Source organism: Humulus lupulus, chromosome 8, assembly GCF_963169125.1.
Source record: "Humulus lupulus chromosome 8, drHumLupu1.1, whole genome shotgun sequence".
Lineage (NCBI taxonomy): Eukaryota > Viridiplantae > Streptophyta > Magnoliopsida > Rosales > Cannabaceae > Humulus > Humulus lupulus.
The window spans coordinates 90,107,003-90,121,885 of record NC_084800.1 but is presented as its reverse complement, the minus strand read 5'-3'; the positions used below and the strand labels follow the sequence as shown (position 1 = coordinate 90,121,885).

General features: G+C 33.4%; 2 protein-coding genes across 3 annotated transcripts; both read left to right on the top strand.

The window, feature by feature from the left end:
* Positions 1-3,053: 3,053 nt before the first annotated feature.
* On the top strand, positions 3,054-6,878 carry LOC133798084 (polyadenylate-binding protein 1). The gene is made up of 6 exons (XM_062236268.1): positions 3,054-3,314; positions 3,395-3,497; positions 4,365-4,435; positions 5,498-5,689; positions 5,801-5,922; positions 6,438-6,878. The coding sequence occupies exons 1-6, from the start codon at positions 3,189-3,191 to the stop codon at positions 6,481-6,483; spliced, it is 660 nt and encodes a 219-aa protein (XP_062092252.1). The 5' UTR covers positions 3,054-3,188; the 3' UTR covers positions 6,484-6,878.
* A 3,122-nt stretch (positions 6,879-10,000) lies between these two features.
* LOC133798082 (mediator of RNA polymerase II transcription subunit 31) lies at positions 10,001-13,484 on the top strand. Of its 2 annotated transcripts, XM_062236267.1 has the most exons (7): positions 10,004-10,181; positions 10,307-10,404; positions 10,925-11,021; positions 11,180-11,258; positions 11,445-11,710; positions 11,850-11,907; positions 13,144-13,484. In XM_062236267.1, exons 1-6 carry the CDS (start codon positions 10,135-10,137, stop codon positions 11,860-11,862), a joined length of 600 nt encoding a protein of 199 aa, XP_062092251.1. In that variant the 5' UTR covers positions 10,004-10,134; the 3' UTR covers positions 11,863-11,907; positions 13,144-13,484. The 2 variants fall into 2 exon arrangements, with proteins under 2 accessions (XP_062092250.1, XP_062092251.1); XM_062236266.1 differs by lacking the exons at positions 11,850-11,907; positions 13,144-13,484 and having other exon boundaries at positions 10,001-10,181; positions 11,445-11,729.
* The last annotated feature ends 1,399 nt before the right edge of the window (positions 13,485-14,883 follow it).

The following is a 14,883-nucleotide window of genomic DNA, read 5'->3' as shown; positions in this document are numbered from 1 at the left end:
GATGCAATCCTGGTTCTGTCAGGGCGGATCAAGTTAGGTGGGGGCCTTTCGGCCCTGCCAACCTGCGGGCCCCGTGCCTGGCGATTTGGACGAGGCATAGGATGACTGGCGGGGACGGGCTGGGGCTGTGAGCCCTCCCCGGATCTCCTTCTAGAACTCCCTCGAGCCCTCCTGGGCGCGCTCGAGGCTGGCAGTGAGCTGGGAGTTGAAGTTCAGACCGAGCGGCTATACTGTTGCTCGGCTCTGGGTATTTCTTCGAAGTTTGCTTCTCGGTGGTGCGATGAGGGAGTAGAGTTGGACGTCAGAGGTTTGTCTGAGCGGCTAGGCTTGGACCGATTACCTCGGCAGGACTTACGAGTCTCGCCTTACCTCTTTTTGACGTTATCGTCGGTTGTAAGAGGGGGTAACCGGGCCAACACCTCCTTAATCTGCTGACTAGCTTTCACCAATTGGCTCCTCAGCTGAGCGTTCTCCATCTCTACCGCCGTGTAAAAATCTGGGTTCGGATTAGGTGGCCGGGGTGCCGAATTTCCAGTGTCATCCTGACTTATCGGCTGCTTGCCCGGCCGCTGCTGGACTTCAGGATTTTGCTCACCGGAGATGGCGGCATGATGAGCCTCTTGCCCATCATGTTGTTCCGCCTCGTTACCGTGTCTTGATCAAGTGGTCACCATAGTTGGATGTTTGCGATAGCACAAATCTAACTAACTCTCAATGAAAGCACCAAACTGTTGACGCGGTTCTTCGCCAACAAGTAATTAAGAAAATAAGGGAAAGAGATTAGTGCTTAATAATGAACCGAAATAGATGAATGATCTTTTAATGGACTGATGACACAACTACGTTTTTAGGTGGTTCAAAGGTTAAAATCCTTTTACTCCACCAGCCAATATTATTGCTATATTTCTGGTATTCTTTACAAGATACTTTGTTACATAATCGAATCCAACCCCTTGCAACTTCCAAGGTCTCATATTTATAGGAGAGGGCACCTGGAAGTTGGTAAGGGGAGTCATCCCGTGACCTTCTTACCCATCATGTCACTTCTGTGTCATTCATGATTAATTCCTAAACACTGGCAAATGAAGTGTGGTCTAATCAATAGGTAAGGGGGATAATGGGCCGCACAGCCCAACCCAGTCGTGGGTGTCTGAATACGCACGTTCATGCTGCGTGTCCGAGAATTCAGGGATATATCAGACACGTGATGTCTGATATATGCACGTTTACATTGCGTGGTTGACTTTATAAAAGGTCATAGCTTCCAACTCCAGTTCATACCCCGAGCTGGATGCCTTCTCGACCTGCGGCCTTCATAGTCCTGACTCGGCCCTTGAGTAATCTTGACGAACCTTTGGTTACCTCGAGCTAAAGAGGTAGGACCTGACGACGGCAACTCCGGTCATGGGGTATCCACGTGGCTGATATAATTAGGCCATATCTCAGCTCGCTAATAGCCCATTGGAAAATCAGGGCGTACAATTATATTAATATAATTAATAAATATCTAGTCTAATATTAAATATTATTATAATAATGATATTTTATATCATTTGAATTTATATTAATATAATGAATAAATATCTAATGATATTTTATAATATTTAAATTTATATTAATATAATTAATAAATATTTATTTTTAATTGATTTTAAAAGTATATATATTCAGTTAAATATTTTGAATATTCTCTTATAATTAACAAATGAAATTGTTAAAACCAATAATTTTTGTTATCTACTCACTTTTTTATATACTAGATACAATTAACTTGCAAGGCAAGATTACTTAGTTTTATTCATAGAATTTATTAATTATTTTTATTAAATTTATATTAATGTCATATAAATTTTAAATAAATATTTTATTTTAATTAAATAATTTATTTATTTTTGTTTAAATTTATATTTATTCTAGTTTTTGAATTTAGAAGTCACAACAAGATATTATATATTATATGTTTAATATAATATTAAATATTATACGTGGATTTTAAATTTAAATTTTTTGCTAGTTTTTTTAAAAAGTAATTTATTGCTAATTGACAGCATATTATATTATATTTTTAATATAATATTATTCTATTAGGTAAGTTTAATTAAATTTTATTTAAGTTATAAAACGTATTATTTTATTATTTTTAAATAATTATCATTGATAAAATCTCAAAAATATCTTATTTTAATTTTTTGCTAGTTTTTTTAAAAAGTAATTTGTTGCTAATTGACAGCATATTATATTATATTTTTAATATAATATTATTCTATTAGGTAAGTTTAATTAAATTTTATTTAAGTTATAAAACGTATGATTTTATATTTTTTAAATAATTATCATTGCAAAAAATCTAAAAAATATCTTATTTTAATTTTTATAATTATTTATTTTATTTTATTTAAGTTTAAGTGTTTACAAACTACCGTTAAATATAAAAATATTCTGTTAAATATGAAAATATTCTGTTAAAGTTGACATTAAAAAAATAAAAAACCGTTAAAATCAAGAATTTCCGTTATCTACACACTTATTATATAGAAGAGATAAGAGATGCAATCATTAATAAATGAAGATTGATATAGGATTTGAAAATATCCTTTAAATTTATGTTAAAAAAAATCTGATTGGTGACTCATAAAAAATAATATTTAATAAAAATTATAATGATATTTTTTTACGATGTATTTTTAAAAATATTAATAATATTTTTTTATTTCAAAACATACTGACCAATTTTTTTATAAATAACTATTTTTTTTTAAGATAATAGGTAAATTTTAATATATATCTATCTTATTTTCAAATAGTTTCAAATTATATGACTTCATAAACGGGAAGAGCTTATATCGTTTTATAATTAACTATTAGATTTATTTCATAAATAGCAATATCATAAAAAAAATGTGTCAAAAAGGATAATACCCCAACTTTTTTATTTTTCTTGGAGTAGTAGTAGTAGAATGAACTTGAAATGTCCAAAATAGCCTCGCCTATTTAGGAAATTCCGAAAGACACCCTTCCTGCTTCGACATCCCAAACCCAGTACTAGGTCCCAGATAAATGTGTGCCCAAAACGAAAGGAAAACCTCAAAATTGGACCTAGGAAACAAAGCAATACACCATTGCAGCTCCCACTCTCTCTAAATATATATAATATCAATAATAAATAAATATATATTATTTGGATAGTGATGGATGAGCATGACGAGCAAGAGCACGAGGTCTATGGCGGAGAGATCCCCGGCGACGATGGAGATATGGATGCCGACATCGACGGCGACGGCCAGGACTACGACGTCGACGACCCTAACTCCAAGGCATCACCTCTTTTCTTCTTTATTTATCTGCTTTCTTGATCTGGTTTTGGTGCTCAGCTTGATTTGGTTTGGTTTCGCAGGAGTTGGAGGATATGAAGAAGAGGCTTAAGGAGATGGAGGAAGAAGCCGGTGCTCTCCGCGAGATGCAGGCCAAGGTTGAGAAGGAGATGGGCGCTGTTCAAGGTCACCTTTTTTGTTGCCTCTATAGTGTCTGTATTTTCGTATATTTATTTAGTTTTATACTATTACTTTGACCTATTTGAGTTATTTCTTTGTTATGCAGAGGCTTTGACTTGAATTTAGTTTCTTTAATGGTTTTGAGTCCCGTTTCCTTTGTGCACTATGTATGGTGATCTAAAAGTTACATGCAGAAAGGGGTTTTAAAAAAATGAATTTTGATCCACCGTTTGGAGAATATTATAGCTGTTACTGCTAAATTGGAGCTGTAGAACACTAGTAACTAAGAAGTATCGTATATTGATGAATTTGAGGTTATAAATTTTGTATGTTGGAATTAGTTTCAGTGTTTTCTTGAATTATGTACATTCTACTTATAAGTAAAATGCCTTGGAAGTCTTTATACTAAGATTTCAAACCCAACATCCTTGTTCAACTCATTACTGGAAACCCAAATTTAATTGTAATATGTGCCATGCCCATCAGTCGAGTTGTCAAATATAGGATTACTATCAGTGATGAGAGATCTCTATCATGTCTATCATTGTACTTAGTTCTTCCACTTAAGTATGTTGCAAACTATTATGGCGGTGGTTAGTTAAAGCAATTCAAATGAAATATGATATCTTTAATTTCTGAATCCTTTTTAAAGAGGAATTTGATTAAGAGTGCCAATTAGTTGTTAGAAAGTCGCGAAGCTGGATGACATGTCTTGCGTTAACTATTATCTTGAATTGTACACTTTAGTGTTGACTGTTATCACTAATTGATTCATAATTTCATTAGTTGAATTGTGGTGAATTTCATACTCACTTCTAGGTGTAGTCTTCGGGGAAACCTTTTTTCATCTTATTCTATTGAATATATATGCAGATTCCTCTGGTACTTCTGCAACCCAAGCTGAAAAAGAGGAGGTGGATTCCCGCTCTATTTACGTTGGCAATGTAGGGTTTCTTTCTATCATTTTTCTTTTTCTTTTGCATGTTGGATTTTGTTGATTATTTGCTCTTGCGTGGTCTCTAATATGAAATTTATGCATATATTTTGTGTGAATAGTATGTGCTGGTACATATTTTAAGAATGGCTTGATGTTTTGATTTAGTTTTTCTGTCTGATTGTTTGCTTTAATTTTAACGTCTTTGTCACTTGATGTTTGTAAAATTAGGAATCTGCAACTTTTTCAATTGTATTTCTTCTCCCCGTTTTTACTTTATATATAACCGTTTCCAGATATAGTTTCTAGGGAACTCCTAAAGTCTTACCACAACATTGGGAAACATTGCAAGTACATTTTCATGTTATCACGGTCAGCTTCACCAAATATTAGACCCACACAGTTGGAAATTCACTCTGCATTAGTCATCTGCTTCTATGTAGTTTTGTATACTGATTTTGCTTTGTTTTTTCACTAGAACATTTTTCTTGAATGAAATATTACTAATTTTTCACACATATAGAAATATATTTGTAGGCAAATATAATTGTTCATAGTCAGTTACAAATTATTGAAGGTTTCTTATGATCAGTCGGTAGGTCTTCATTTATCTTTTAGCAACCTAGTGTACCAGGTCATGCGCCACTTGATTTTAGCTCAAGTGGTTGGGTGGGTGTGTTGCGAGTAAGAGATGTAGGCTTCAAACCCAACCTGAGCTAATTTAACTAATGTGGTTAACATCGGACTGTTTCTTAATATAAAAAAAGTGTCCCAGGTCATGCTACTTATAAAAAAATTAGTTTAGATGCTTCCTGGTGTGTACATTGTTCGTAATATGATTACCAATAAAGTTTGACTGAAATTAAGGTAAAGAAGTAACCCCCAAAACGTTACTCTGTTGAAGTTAATGGATGTTAAACACTTAAGCCGAGTGTTTGAATTGATCAGGCTCTTTCCAAGTTTCATCGAAGTTCATTGGGATTGATTTTTTGTGGTTTGTTGCTTGATCATGGTACTCATGGAAAGTATTAAGCCAGAAGTAGGCCTAAATTTTTATATTTTGTTACCTCAGGTTGACTATGCATGCACTCCTGAGGAAGTCCAGCAGCATTTTCAATCTTGTGGAACTGTCAACAGAGTTACAATTTTGACAGATAAGTTTGGCCAGCCAAAGGGATTTGCTTATGTTGAGTTTGTTGAGGTTGAAGCTGTTCAGAATGCCCTTCTGTTGAATGAATCAGAATTGCATGGTCGTCAATTGAAGGTTTTTTTTAAAAAAAAAACTGTCAATTGAAGTACTTGGATTTTATTTTATTTTATAACTCATTTTCTATTATAGGTTGCTCATTTGTTTATAATTTTTATTTATTTATAGGTTTCCGCTAAGCGGACAAATGTTCCTGGAATGAAACAGTTTCGAGGAAGGAGACCCACCTCCTTCAGATCTCGAAGGCCATTTGTGCCTGCTTCTCCATTCTATCCTTCATATGGTTATGGGTGAGTACCAGATTGTTTATACTGCTTATTGCTTCTGTATAAGAAGATAATTGTAATATACTTACTAAGTAGCTTGTCCTATTATTAAGATTAACTGCTAAATTTAGAGTAATACAATTAGTTGGTGGTGTGATTAGACCCCATGTTAGGATATTGTCAGCTAGCTAGGCTAAGTACAATATTATGTAGCTATTGACTATGTAGAATATCACATCGCCCCACTTGAGAGAAGCTGAACTTTCCAAATTAGAACTTAAAAAGATACATTAACTAGGTTTTCTTTCTGCTTTACTTTAAATTAAGTACCTAGTTTTCTACTCACTTCCAAAGTGTATTTACAAGTAAATTGTGACCAGGCTGCCACGTATAGTTTTCTTATAACTCACTGCATTATATTGGAAACTGGTAGCCTGGTGGCTAGTTCTCTTTTGATTACACTCCATGAGAACCAAAATGATGTTTTCAAGCCTTGCATCCAAGTTTTTTGTGCATGATCTAATCTTTCTCTATTGCAGGAGGGTTCCAAGGTTCAGGCGGCCCATGAGGTTCAGACCATACTGATGATGAGTTTTACATTGTTGGGGAGGGCACCAACCATTATGGAAAGACTATTAGTTAAATGTTTTAAAGTGGTCTTAACTTCAGCTCTGTAGTCAGGGATGAAAGAACTTCTAGCATCGTTTGCATGGCAATGGCCAACTTGATCATTTATCACGAATTAGAAGCATTCGGAGAGGAAATTGTGATTGTGTTCGTCAGAGCATGCATTTATTTGCTTTTCAGGGGATATAAAAAGGTGAAAATACCTGGATAAAATAGCCAATTGTAGGAGTTGGGAAATGATTCTTACTTGTAATCCCTATGTTACATTTGTAATTTTATTAAGTTCACCGTGGATGAGTTAAACAATTGAGGATTCAAATTCATATTAGCAAAACAAGTGTTTTTGGATGGAATTATCAGCTCTTAACAGTAAAATTGCTAAAATAAGTAGACTATAATCTGTTGAAATTGCCCGGTGAGGACTGATTTTTTGGAGCAACAAAAGACAAAAAATGTTTGATATTATTTGGTCAATAAAAACATAGGATAATTGTTGATTATTTTGTCATGTATTATTTGCAGACGTGTGTTAAGGATTACACATTGTTTGTCTTCTAAGATACAACCGATTACAAGAGGCACACCACCAAACTACTTTGATGAAGCTCTAGAACTTTATCTCACTCTTAGGTCTATATTTTGGTTGTGACTAATGAAAACATGGAAATTTAAATTAATAAAAAAAATTATTTAATTAATTTTCTTTTGTTATGTATTGGTCTTTGAAAGGTCATTACAAATGGTGGAGAGGGAATAGAAAGTAAAAGAAAGGAAAGGAACGCAAATAGTATTTATTCTTTAGTTTGGTTGGAAATAACAACCTAAGAAAGGCATTCTAATGGAAAGTTAATTCACTCAAAACTAATGGAATAGATATTCCACTCCATACTGGATGGAATTCTAATTACTTTCCCTGGTTTATTTCAGTTGTTCCTAATTACCCATTTTCCTCTTCGATCTTCAACCCATGTTCTCACTCAAGACTTTATTCACTCATAGTCTACTATTTCTGCCTAGAAGAATTCAAAACTTCATCAATATTTAAGGTCTGGTTGACAAGACTTTCATTGACAAATTTTGACTTTTAGCTTTTTAAAAGTTTTTTTAATACATGATTGAATTTCCTCAAAATTTGAGCTTTTACTTTAAAAAACTCTTACAACTTAAGCAAAAAGGAGTGATTTTGTGAAAAAGTACTTTTAAGAAGCTAAAAGTCCAAAAGCTATAAGCTGGGCCAACCAAACTCTTAATTTGAAGTTATTACATAAGGGACAACCTTGACATTTTGGAGACCAATAAATTATTTATTAGTACCCCTATAATATATAAATAAAATTATATAAATTACGGACCTTTGGGCTAAGGGGTCCTAGGTGTGAGCCTGACAATGATTTCATGGAGGAGGTGACCAACATTGGTGTTGATGAGAGCATGACTGCAACTAAGGGTGTTCGCGGTGTGGGCGGTGAAGTTTGAACAATTTTTCAAACTTTACATGCATTGCATAAACCTCAAAACCGCACCATAAAAATGCGGTGTAGGCGGTTTATATCTATCGCCAAATAATTCAATAACTAAACATTATAATAAATGTTCACAATAAAGGTCATACACAAAATTCATAACTAAAGAGTGTTAAAAAAAATACAAGAGTGTGGTACGATGTAGTTTGAACCGTATTTTTGAAATTCCAAACTGCAAATAGTACCACACTATGCGGTTTGAAAATATTCAAATCGTAATTGCACTACAGAAAGTTCTAAATCACATATTTTGGTGTGGTATGGAGCAATGTAGGGAGTTGATGACACTCATAATTGCAACGGTAAACACGATATTAAATGTAAGATGTTAGATTGCTTGTATGTCACAATATAGTTCAACGACCGATCAAGTAGCATGTGCAGAGGCTTGATGGCAGTACCATGAAGCTCTTTATTACGTACACTCCATATGCTCCACATAATGCAAATGAATTCCTCAAACTCTTGTTTGGTGAGAGATTGAGACATAACAAAGAGAAGGTGACCACATTGTATTGTATTTGAGCTCGAAAACCATCCAGAAATTTCGAGAGGCGTTAGACATTACGGTCTCGTTTAATTATTACTTTTTGACTATTTAAGTATTTTTACTAAAAAAATTTATATTTTATATAATTTTTTTTAATTATTATATTTTAATACATTACAATAAATATTGGTGTCAAAACTATCCAAATTTTTGTAAGTTTAACAGATAAATACTTTTTTTTTTTGTGAAACTACCAAAACTCACTAAAGTAGTGCTTCATTACTACCCGCTGTCTAACTAGGTTAACTAAGCCATCAAAAAAGAAAAACGTGAGTATTTAGCTGTCACACTTACAAAATTAGATTACTCAAGATTTTGTAAGTGTGACAGATAAATATTCAACTTTTTATGAGTACCGTAGATAAATGTTTAATTTTTTTTTTATAGTAAACTTAACGTGGTTAGGCGGCAGTGAGAAGTAAATAAACATTACTTTAGTGAGATTAAGTAGTTTCACCGGTAAAAATACTAGATATTTATTCGTTACACATACAAAAGCTAGCTTGGGTAGGACGCTACTTGATATTTATTTGTTACTATTACAAAAAGAGAAATTATAGGAAATGACCTAAAATAAAGCTATAAAGAAGCTAATGTCCTTATTTTTAAAATTGTAGATAAATGGCCCTTTTACATTGTTGATTACCTAAATTGCCATTTTTTATAATTTTATTTATTTATTTAGGACTGTATGACTTTAATATAGTAATATATGTCTATTAGTTTTGTTTAATTAGTTTTTATTTTAAAGTTATATTGATTTTTTAAGTTTTTTATAGGTTGTTGGTATATTATTTTCCAATTAGTGTATATGTTTTTTGTGGTATGGTATATAATTTTTTTTTGTGATATTTAATTTCTATTTTATTATACATAGTGGTAGTATATAATTTTGTATCATGATATATACATTTTAATGGTTGTATATAACTTTGTTAGCATAGTATATACATTTTTTAGTAATAATTTTGTAAGTTTTGATAGTATATTATTTTTTAATTCAGTATATATATTTTGTGCTAATGTATATCATTCAACAACCCATAAAAAACGAAAAAAAATCAAAATAACTTTAAAATAAAAACTAATTAAACAAAACTAATATACATATACCATAATATTAAAATATTTAGAATAAAATAGTAATTTGTTCGAGGGTGTATTTGGTAATATGTGATATTAAATAGATAATTAGACTATTTTACTACAAAATTAAAAATATGAACATTTACTTACTTTCACACAACATTAAAGTGATTTTGCACCATGCCCCGTTACAAAATCTTAGATAGAAAGGGTTGAATATCTTGCAAAAGGGTTAAAATTGTAACCCCGAATAATTAAATTGGTCCAGGCCCAAGTATTAGGCCCATCACCGTGTCGCCCGCCAACGCGCTTCGGGACATTGCTGGTTTGGAGTTGTAGTTAGTCTGCGTGTCTCAGACTGGGCTCTCTTCAACGAGTTCTGCCTTCATCCGTTCCTTGAATCAATTCCTCAAAAACTTGAAATTTCTTACAAGCTGGTCGAGCTTTTCTATGGCGTCTGGCAAAGATAGCGACGATTCATCTGAATCTCCATCTTCGTAAGCACCAATTCTTTATATACTCTCTACATTACCCTAATTGATATTGCTCCCTTTTCCTGCTCAATTTCGTAAACAAATTTTGGTCTTAATGTCAAAATTTGAAAATTGATATGATATTGTAGGCAGAAGAGCATATACAAGGATCCGGATGATGGGCGGCAGCGTTTCTTGCTTGAACTGGAATTTGTTCAATGCTTTGCTAACCCCACTTACATCCATTGTAGGTCTTTCTTCTTCACTTCCTTTCTTTTACTAGTCAGAATTTTCCGAACTTGCTTAGAAGTTAGAACTGGCTCCCCGCCTAATCTACAATAATATTTAGGGAGCAGAAACTATAACAATTGGGTGTCCAAGAGATTCTTAAACCATAAATTGTAGGAGCAATTTACTCTTTTTGTGTAGTGTCTATTATTTAGTGTTATACAGTTACACAATATATCTTATTAAGTTGTAAGATATAAGAACACCACCACCATAAATAAGTAGTATCATTTTAAGTTGTACTCTTCACATAATTTAATTCAGTGTTGCATAATCGCTTAATGTTGGTAATGATTGGTCACTTCATTTGGGGCTACTGTTTAAGTTTAAACACGTTATCTCTCATAAAGTTATTGTAATATGTTATAAGATCGCCACCAAGTGTAACCAAGCAAGCAAAGCCTGTGTTCTACATGTTTGATTCTGTCTTTCTCTTTCCTTTTTTTTAATAATGTTACATTCTTGAATTTCTCATACAGATCTGGCTCAGAATCGCTATTTTGAAGATGAAGCTTTCATTGGATACTTGAAGTATCTTCAGTACTGGCAGCAGCCTGAGTACATGAAGTTTATAATGTGAGCTAGCACTTTGAAATCATGCTAATCTAGTAAATTTTTGCTCATGTTGAGCAAAAGAAAATAACCCCCGCATTTCTTAATTATTGATTGCTAACTTTGTTGATCTATTTTATCTTAGTTTAATGATTCTGTAATACTTTCTTTACTTATTTTAGGTATCCTCATTGCCTATTTTTTCTTGAACTTCTCCAAAATGCAAACTTTCGTAATGCAATGGCACATCCTGGCAGCAAGGTCAGTGTTTGATGTTTCTATATCTTTTCAATTGTCTTTCTATGTTGGTAAACTATTAACTTTTTTTTTTCCTAAAAAAGAACCGAGTTTTGTTGGATTTGTTTCTATATCTCCTGTATATTCCACTTTGTTTTGATATTCGATAAACAGATTCTAAACGTATCTCCAAGTTTTTATCATTTTCAGGAGTTGGCACATAGACAGCAATTTTACTTCTGGAAGAACTACAGAAACAATCGATTAAAGCACATATTACCAAGATCACTTCCTGAACCTCCTGCTCCCACTCCTATACCTCCTCAGCAGTCCATGCCACCTGCAGCTGCTTCAACTATTGGAATGACTGCTGGTCCTGGTCCCGTTCTTTCTCCCATGCAATATGCTAACCCCCCAGGCTCTTCTCTTCCAAAAAATGATATGAGGAATACTGGGGTTGATAGAAGAAAGAGAAAGTATGTATATACAATTTAGGATTATATTATTTTCCATTGTAGAATCATATCATAAGTGCTGTTTTTGTGTTGAAAATAAAAAGAGGGAAAGAAAAACGCCCAACGAGTATTCTGACACACATTTTGTTTATTGTTGCAGGAAGGATGGTTAGGCTGACATATCATTTTAGAAACTGTAATCCAAGATGCTAGATGAGGTAAATGTTAAAACTGAACTTCTTTTCTCGAGTTCATAAATATGAAATAGGATTTCTTGCTAATTATTTATTCAAAATGAAAAAGAATGGTTTGGTGTCTGAAGGAGTATTGGTGGGGTGGGGGTTGCTGAAAACTGAATGTGTTATAACCACAGGAAGCTTGTGGCCATGCGTAACCTATGAAAGGGTTGTCATTCTATCTGACCCTTTTACAGAAACAAGAAGATGCTTTTCTGAAGCACGTCTTTCCTGCCTTTTAAAATACAACCAATAAAAATACTCTCCTTCCCTTTCTTTTGGCTTTTGAGGTCAAAAAGAAAAATGCATATATTTCAAGTATGTTCGGGTACTGTCTTGCTTGATCATAGTTGCTGGTCGACTAGGACCAGTGGTGGGGAACTACTCTTGGTAGCCCCCCACCCCAAAAATAAAATTTGAAGTTCAAGAAAAGTGCATATATACAATATTTTTTTAATTATATTATCTATGGTGATATTAATTTTATCTAGCGTTGGCCCCTCTCAAAAAAGAAAAAAAAGAAGTAAATAAATATTAATAACAATAATTTGGCCCCCCTTAACTTAGCTCCCCTAAAACAAATTACTGGTTCCACCACTGACTATGACTCCATGACACAAGAAAAGTTCTAGGGTCTCCTTGATTTGTTTAGGCATGGACTTATGATATTCTGATAGGTAAAACTACTCAATCAAGCTGATAGGAAAACAACTCTAGGCTGAACATTCTTATTTATGAACTTTGAGGCAAAATACAGTATACAGAACACCCCAAGTTCTCGAGAGGCTTGGTTCTCTCCGCAAGAGCAAAGCTCAATTACAAAATAATTCCCATAATCAGCTCATCCAATCTACCTCACCTAAGCACTCAGCAATCCCAAGGACTAACCGAAACCATCTAACAGAATTTTCCTCTTCAACACACCAGCTCACACACATCAACCACTAGTTGCCGTTCCCTATTTTACCCTTACGCCTAGAGTAAGTAAAATAGACGTGTGACCTTACATATTCTACTTGTCTTGTGATTTATAATGAACTAGTGTATACATTCAAAATGTTTTTGCTATACGAAGAATGTGGCATTTTTCCTTTTTAGCACTTTTGTCCTTGAATAGTTGAACTTTCACTGGGGAATTGAATTATCACAATTTATTTCCTCATGTTGGGTGATTTGTGACTTTTTTTTTAAAACAAGCTTTTCCATGTTTAATTGTAGGGAATTTTAATCAAATGAGGCTGCAAGGTTCTTTCATTCGTTAGAAGATGTTGGCATTTCAATAAATAAAGTTGGGAGACACTTGAATGGGGGGTTAGTGACAATGTAACAGAATCTTACAAGAGTTTTAGGCAGTAGTTATCTCTGTACTTGAGCATTATTTTCTGTCTAAACTAGTAAGAAGGGAGTTTTGGGACACAGTATAGTGGCCCTGTCTGTTAGTAGTACTTTTATTAATTGGTCTCTTTTTGTTTGTCATTTTTTTATGTATAAATTATGTGTCTAAAACTCCCACACGAAACGCCTTTCATATACTATTTAATTCAACGATTGTTAATCCATCAATAGAATAACACGAGAAAAATTAGATAAGAGAAAATGTAAAGATAATGTAGAATAAGAAACATGTTAAGCATGTTCCGCAGTCTTCTCTTCTATCTAGACTTGGATACTTATCAACGAGTTTTAGTCCAACAAAGCTGTCTGTTACTTCTGGCATATTAATTAAGAAACTTAATATGAATGCCACGAATTCATGAATATATTTGTTACCAGTCAAGTTCTTGATATATTTGTTACTGGTCAATTGGTTTGGCTTCACATTCGTTAACGATGCAAATTTGCCTTCTCTTCAACCATTTTCAATGCAGCCCTTCAATTTTTCTTTGACCAAGTTGTAGTGAAGTAGTAATTCTGTTTTGTTTGACACATTAACATTATATATTCCTTGGGTGCGGTCAACTATTTAATTAAAGAGTTGAGAAACGGGAGAAAAATAATAAATCATAATTGCATTTTTCGCCATGGAGCTAGAGCAGGCTTAAATTAGTCTCAGTATTGAATTATATGACAGCACTATATTAATAGATAATGACCAGATCAGGATCTGATATTTTCTTCAAATTTAAAAAATGAATTGTTGTACAGACAGACAAGAATCACGTGTTTTACTTCTTCGGCTATTATTTAATCGAATAATTTTTTTTATGCCAAATGAGGGAACCTAGTCATAATTTTTCCATAATAGAGTAATTGGGTTTCATTGTTTAATTTGGATAGTGATAAGATTGTTCGGTGTGAGGTGGCAACCGGCAGCCTCGCCACATCACCTCCCAGTCACCAACCGTTGAATCTGACTAGGGCACACGGTTGACATTTGAGTGTTTTTTTTTTCTTTTTAAAAAATAGAAAAGGGAAATTTCTTTAAAAAGAAAAGGTTATTAGGAAAAAAAATAAATTTAAATTTACACACATCTATATCTATCCACGTCAGAGAACGCGGCGAAACGATTTGGAATTCAATTTTGGTTGGTCGGAAAGATGTCATCATTGAAGAGTTGCTTACTTGATTCTTCTAATTATTATTATTATTATGCTTAGTTATCAATATTATTATTCACTTGAAAAGATAAGCCTCAAGTTGAATTCAGCTTACGAATGAAGCTGATGAGCAATAACTAATAACATTAAAATACAATTGCATTAAAATAAAAAATAGAAATGGTTTGATAATAATAAAATAAGAATGAAAAGGTCATTTCATATGAAACGGGAACCCCGTAACCGCAATTTCAGCCATATTAAAAGTGGAGCTTGGTTAATGGTTGGCTTCGCTTGACTAAATAAATGGTTGTTAGCATTTAAGCTTCCGGGCCATATTTCTCCACACACGTTACCCTTTTGTTCTTCTCAAAGATTACTCATTGTAATATTATAGTACATCAATTTCGTTTTTGCTTT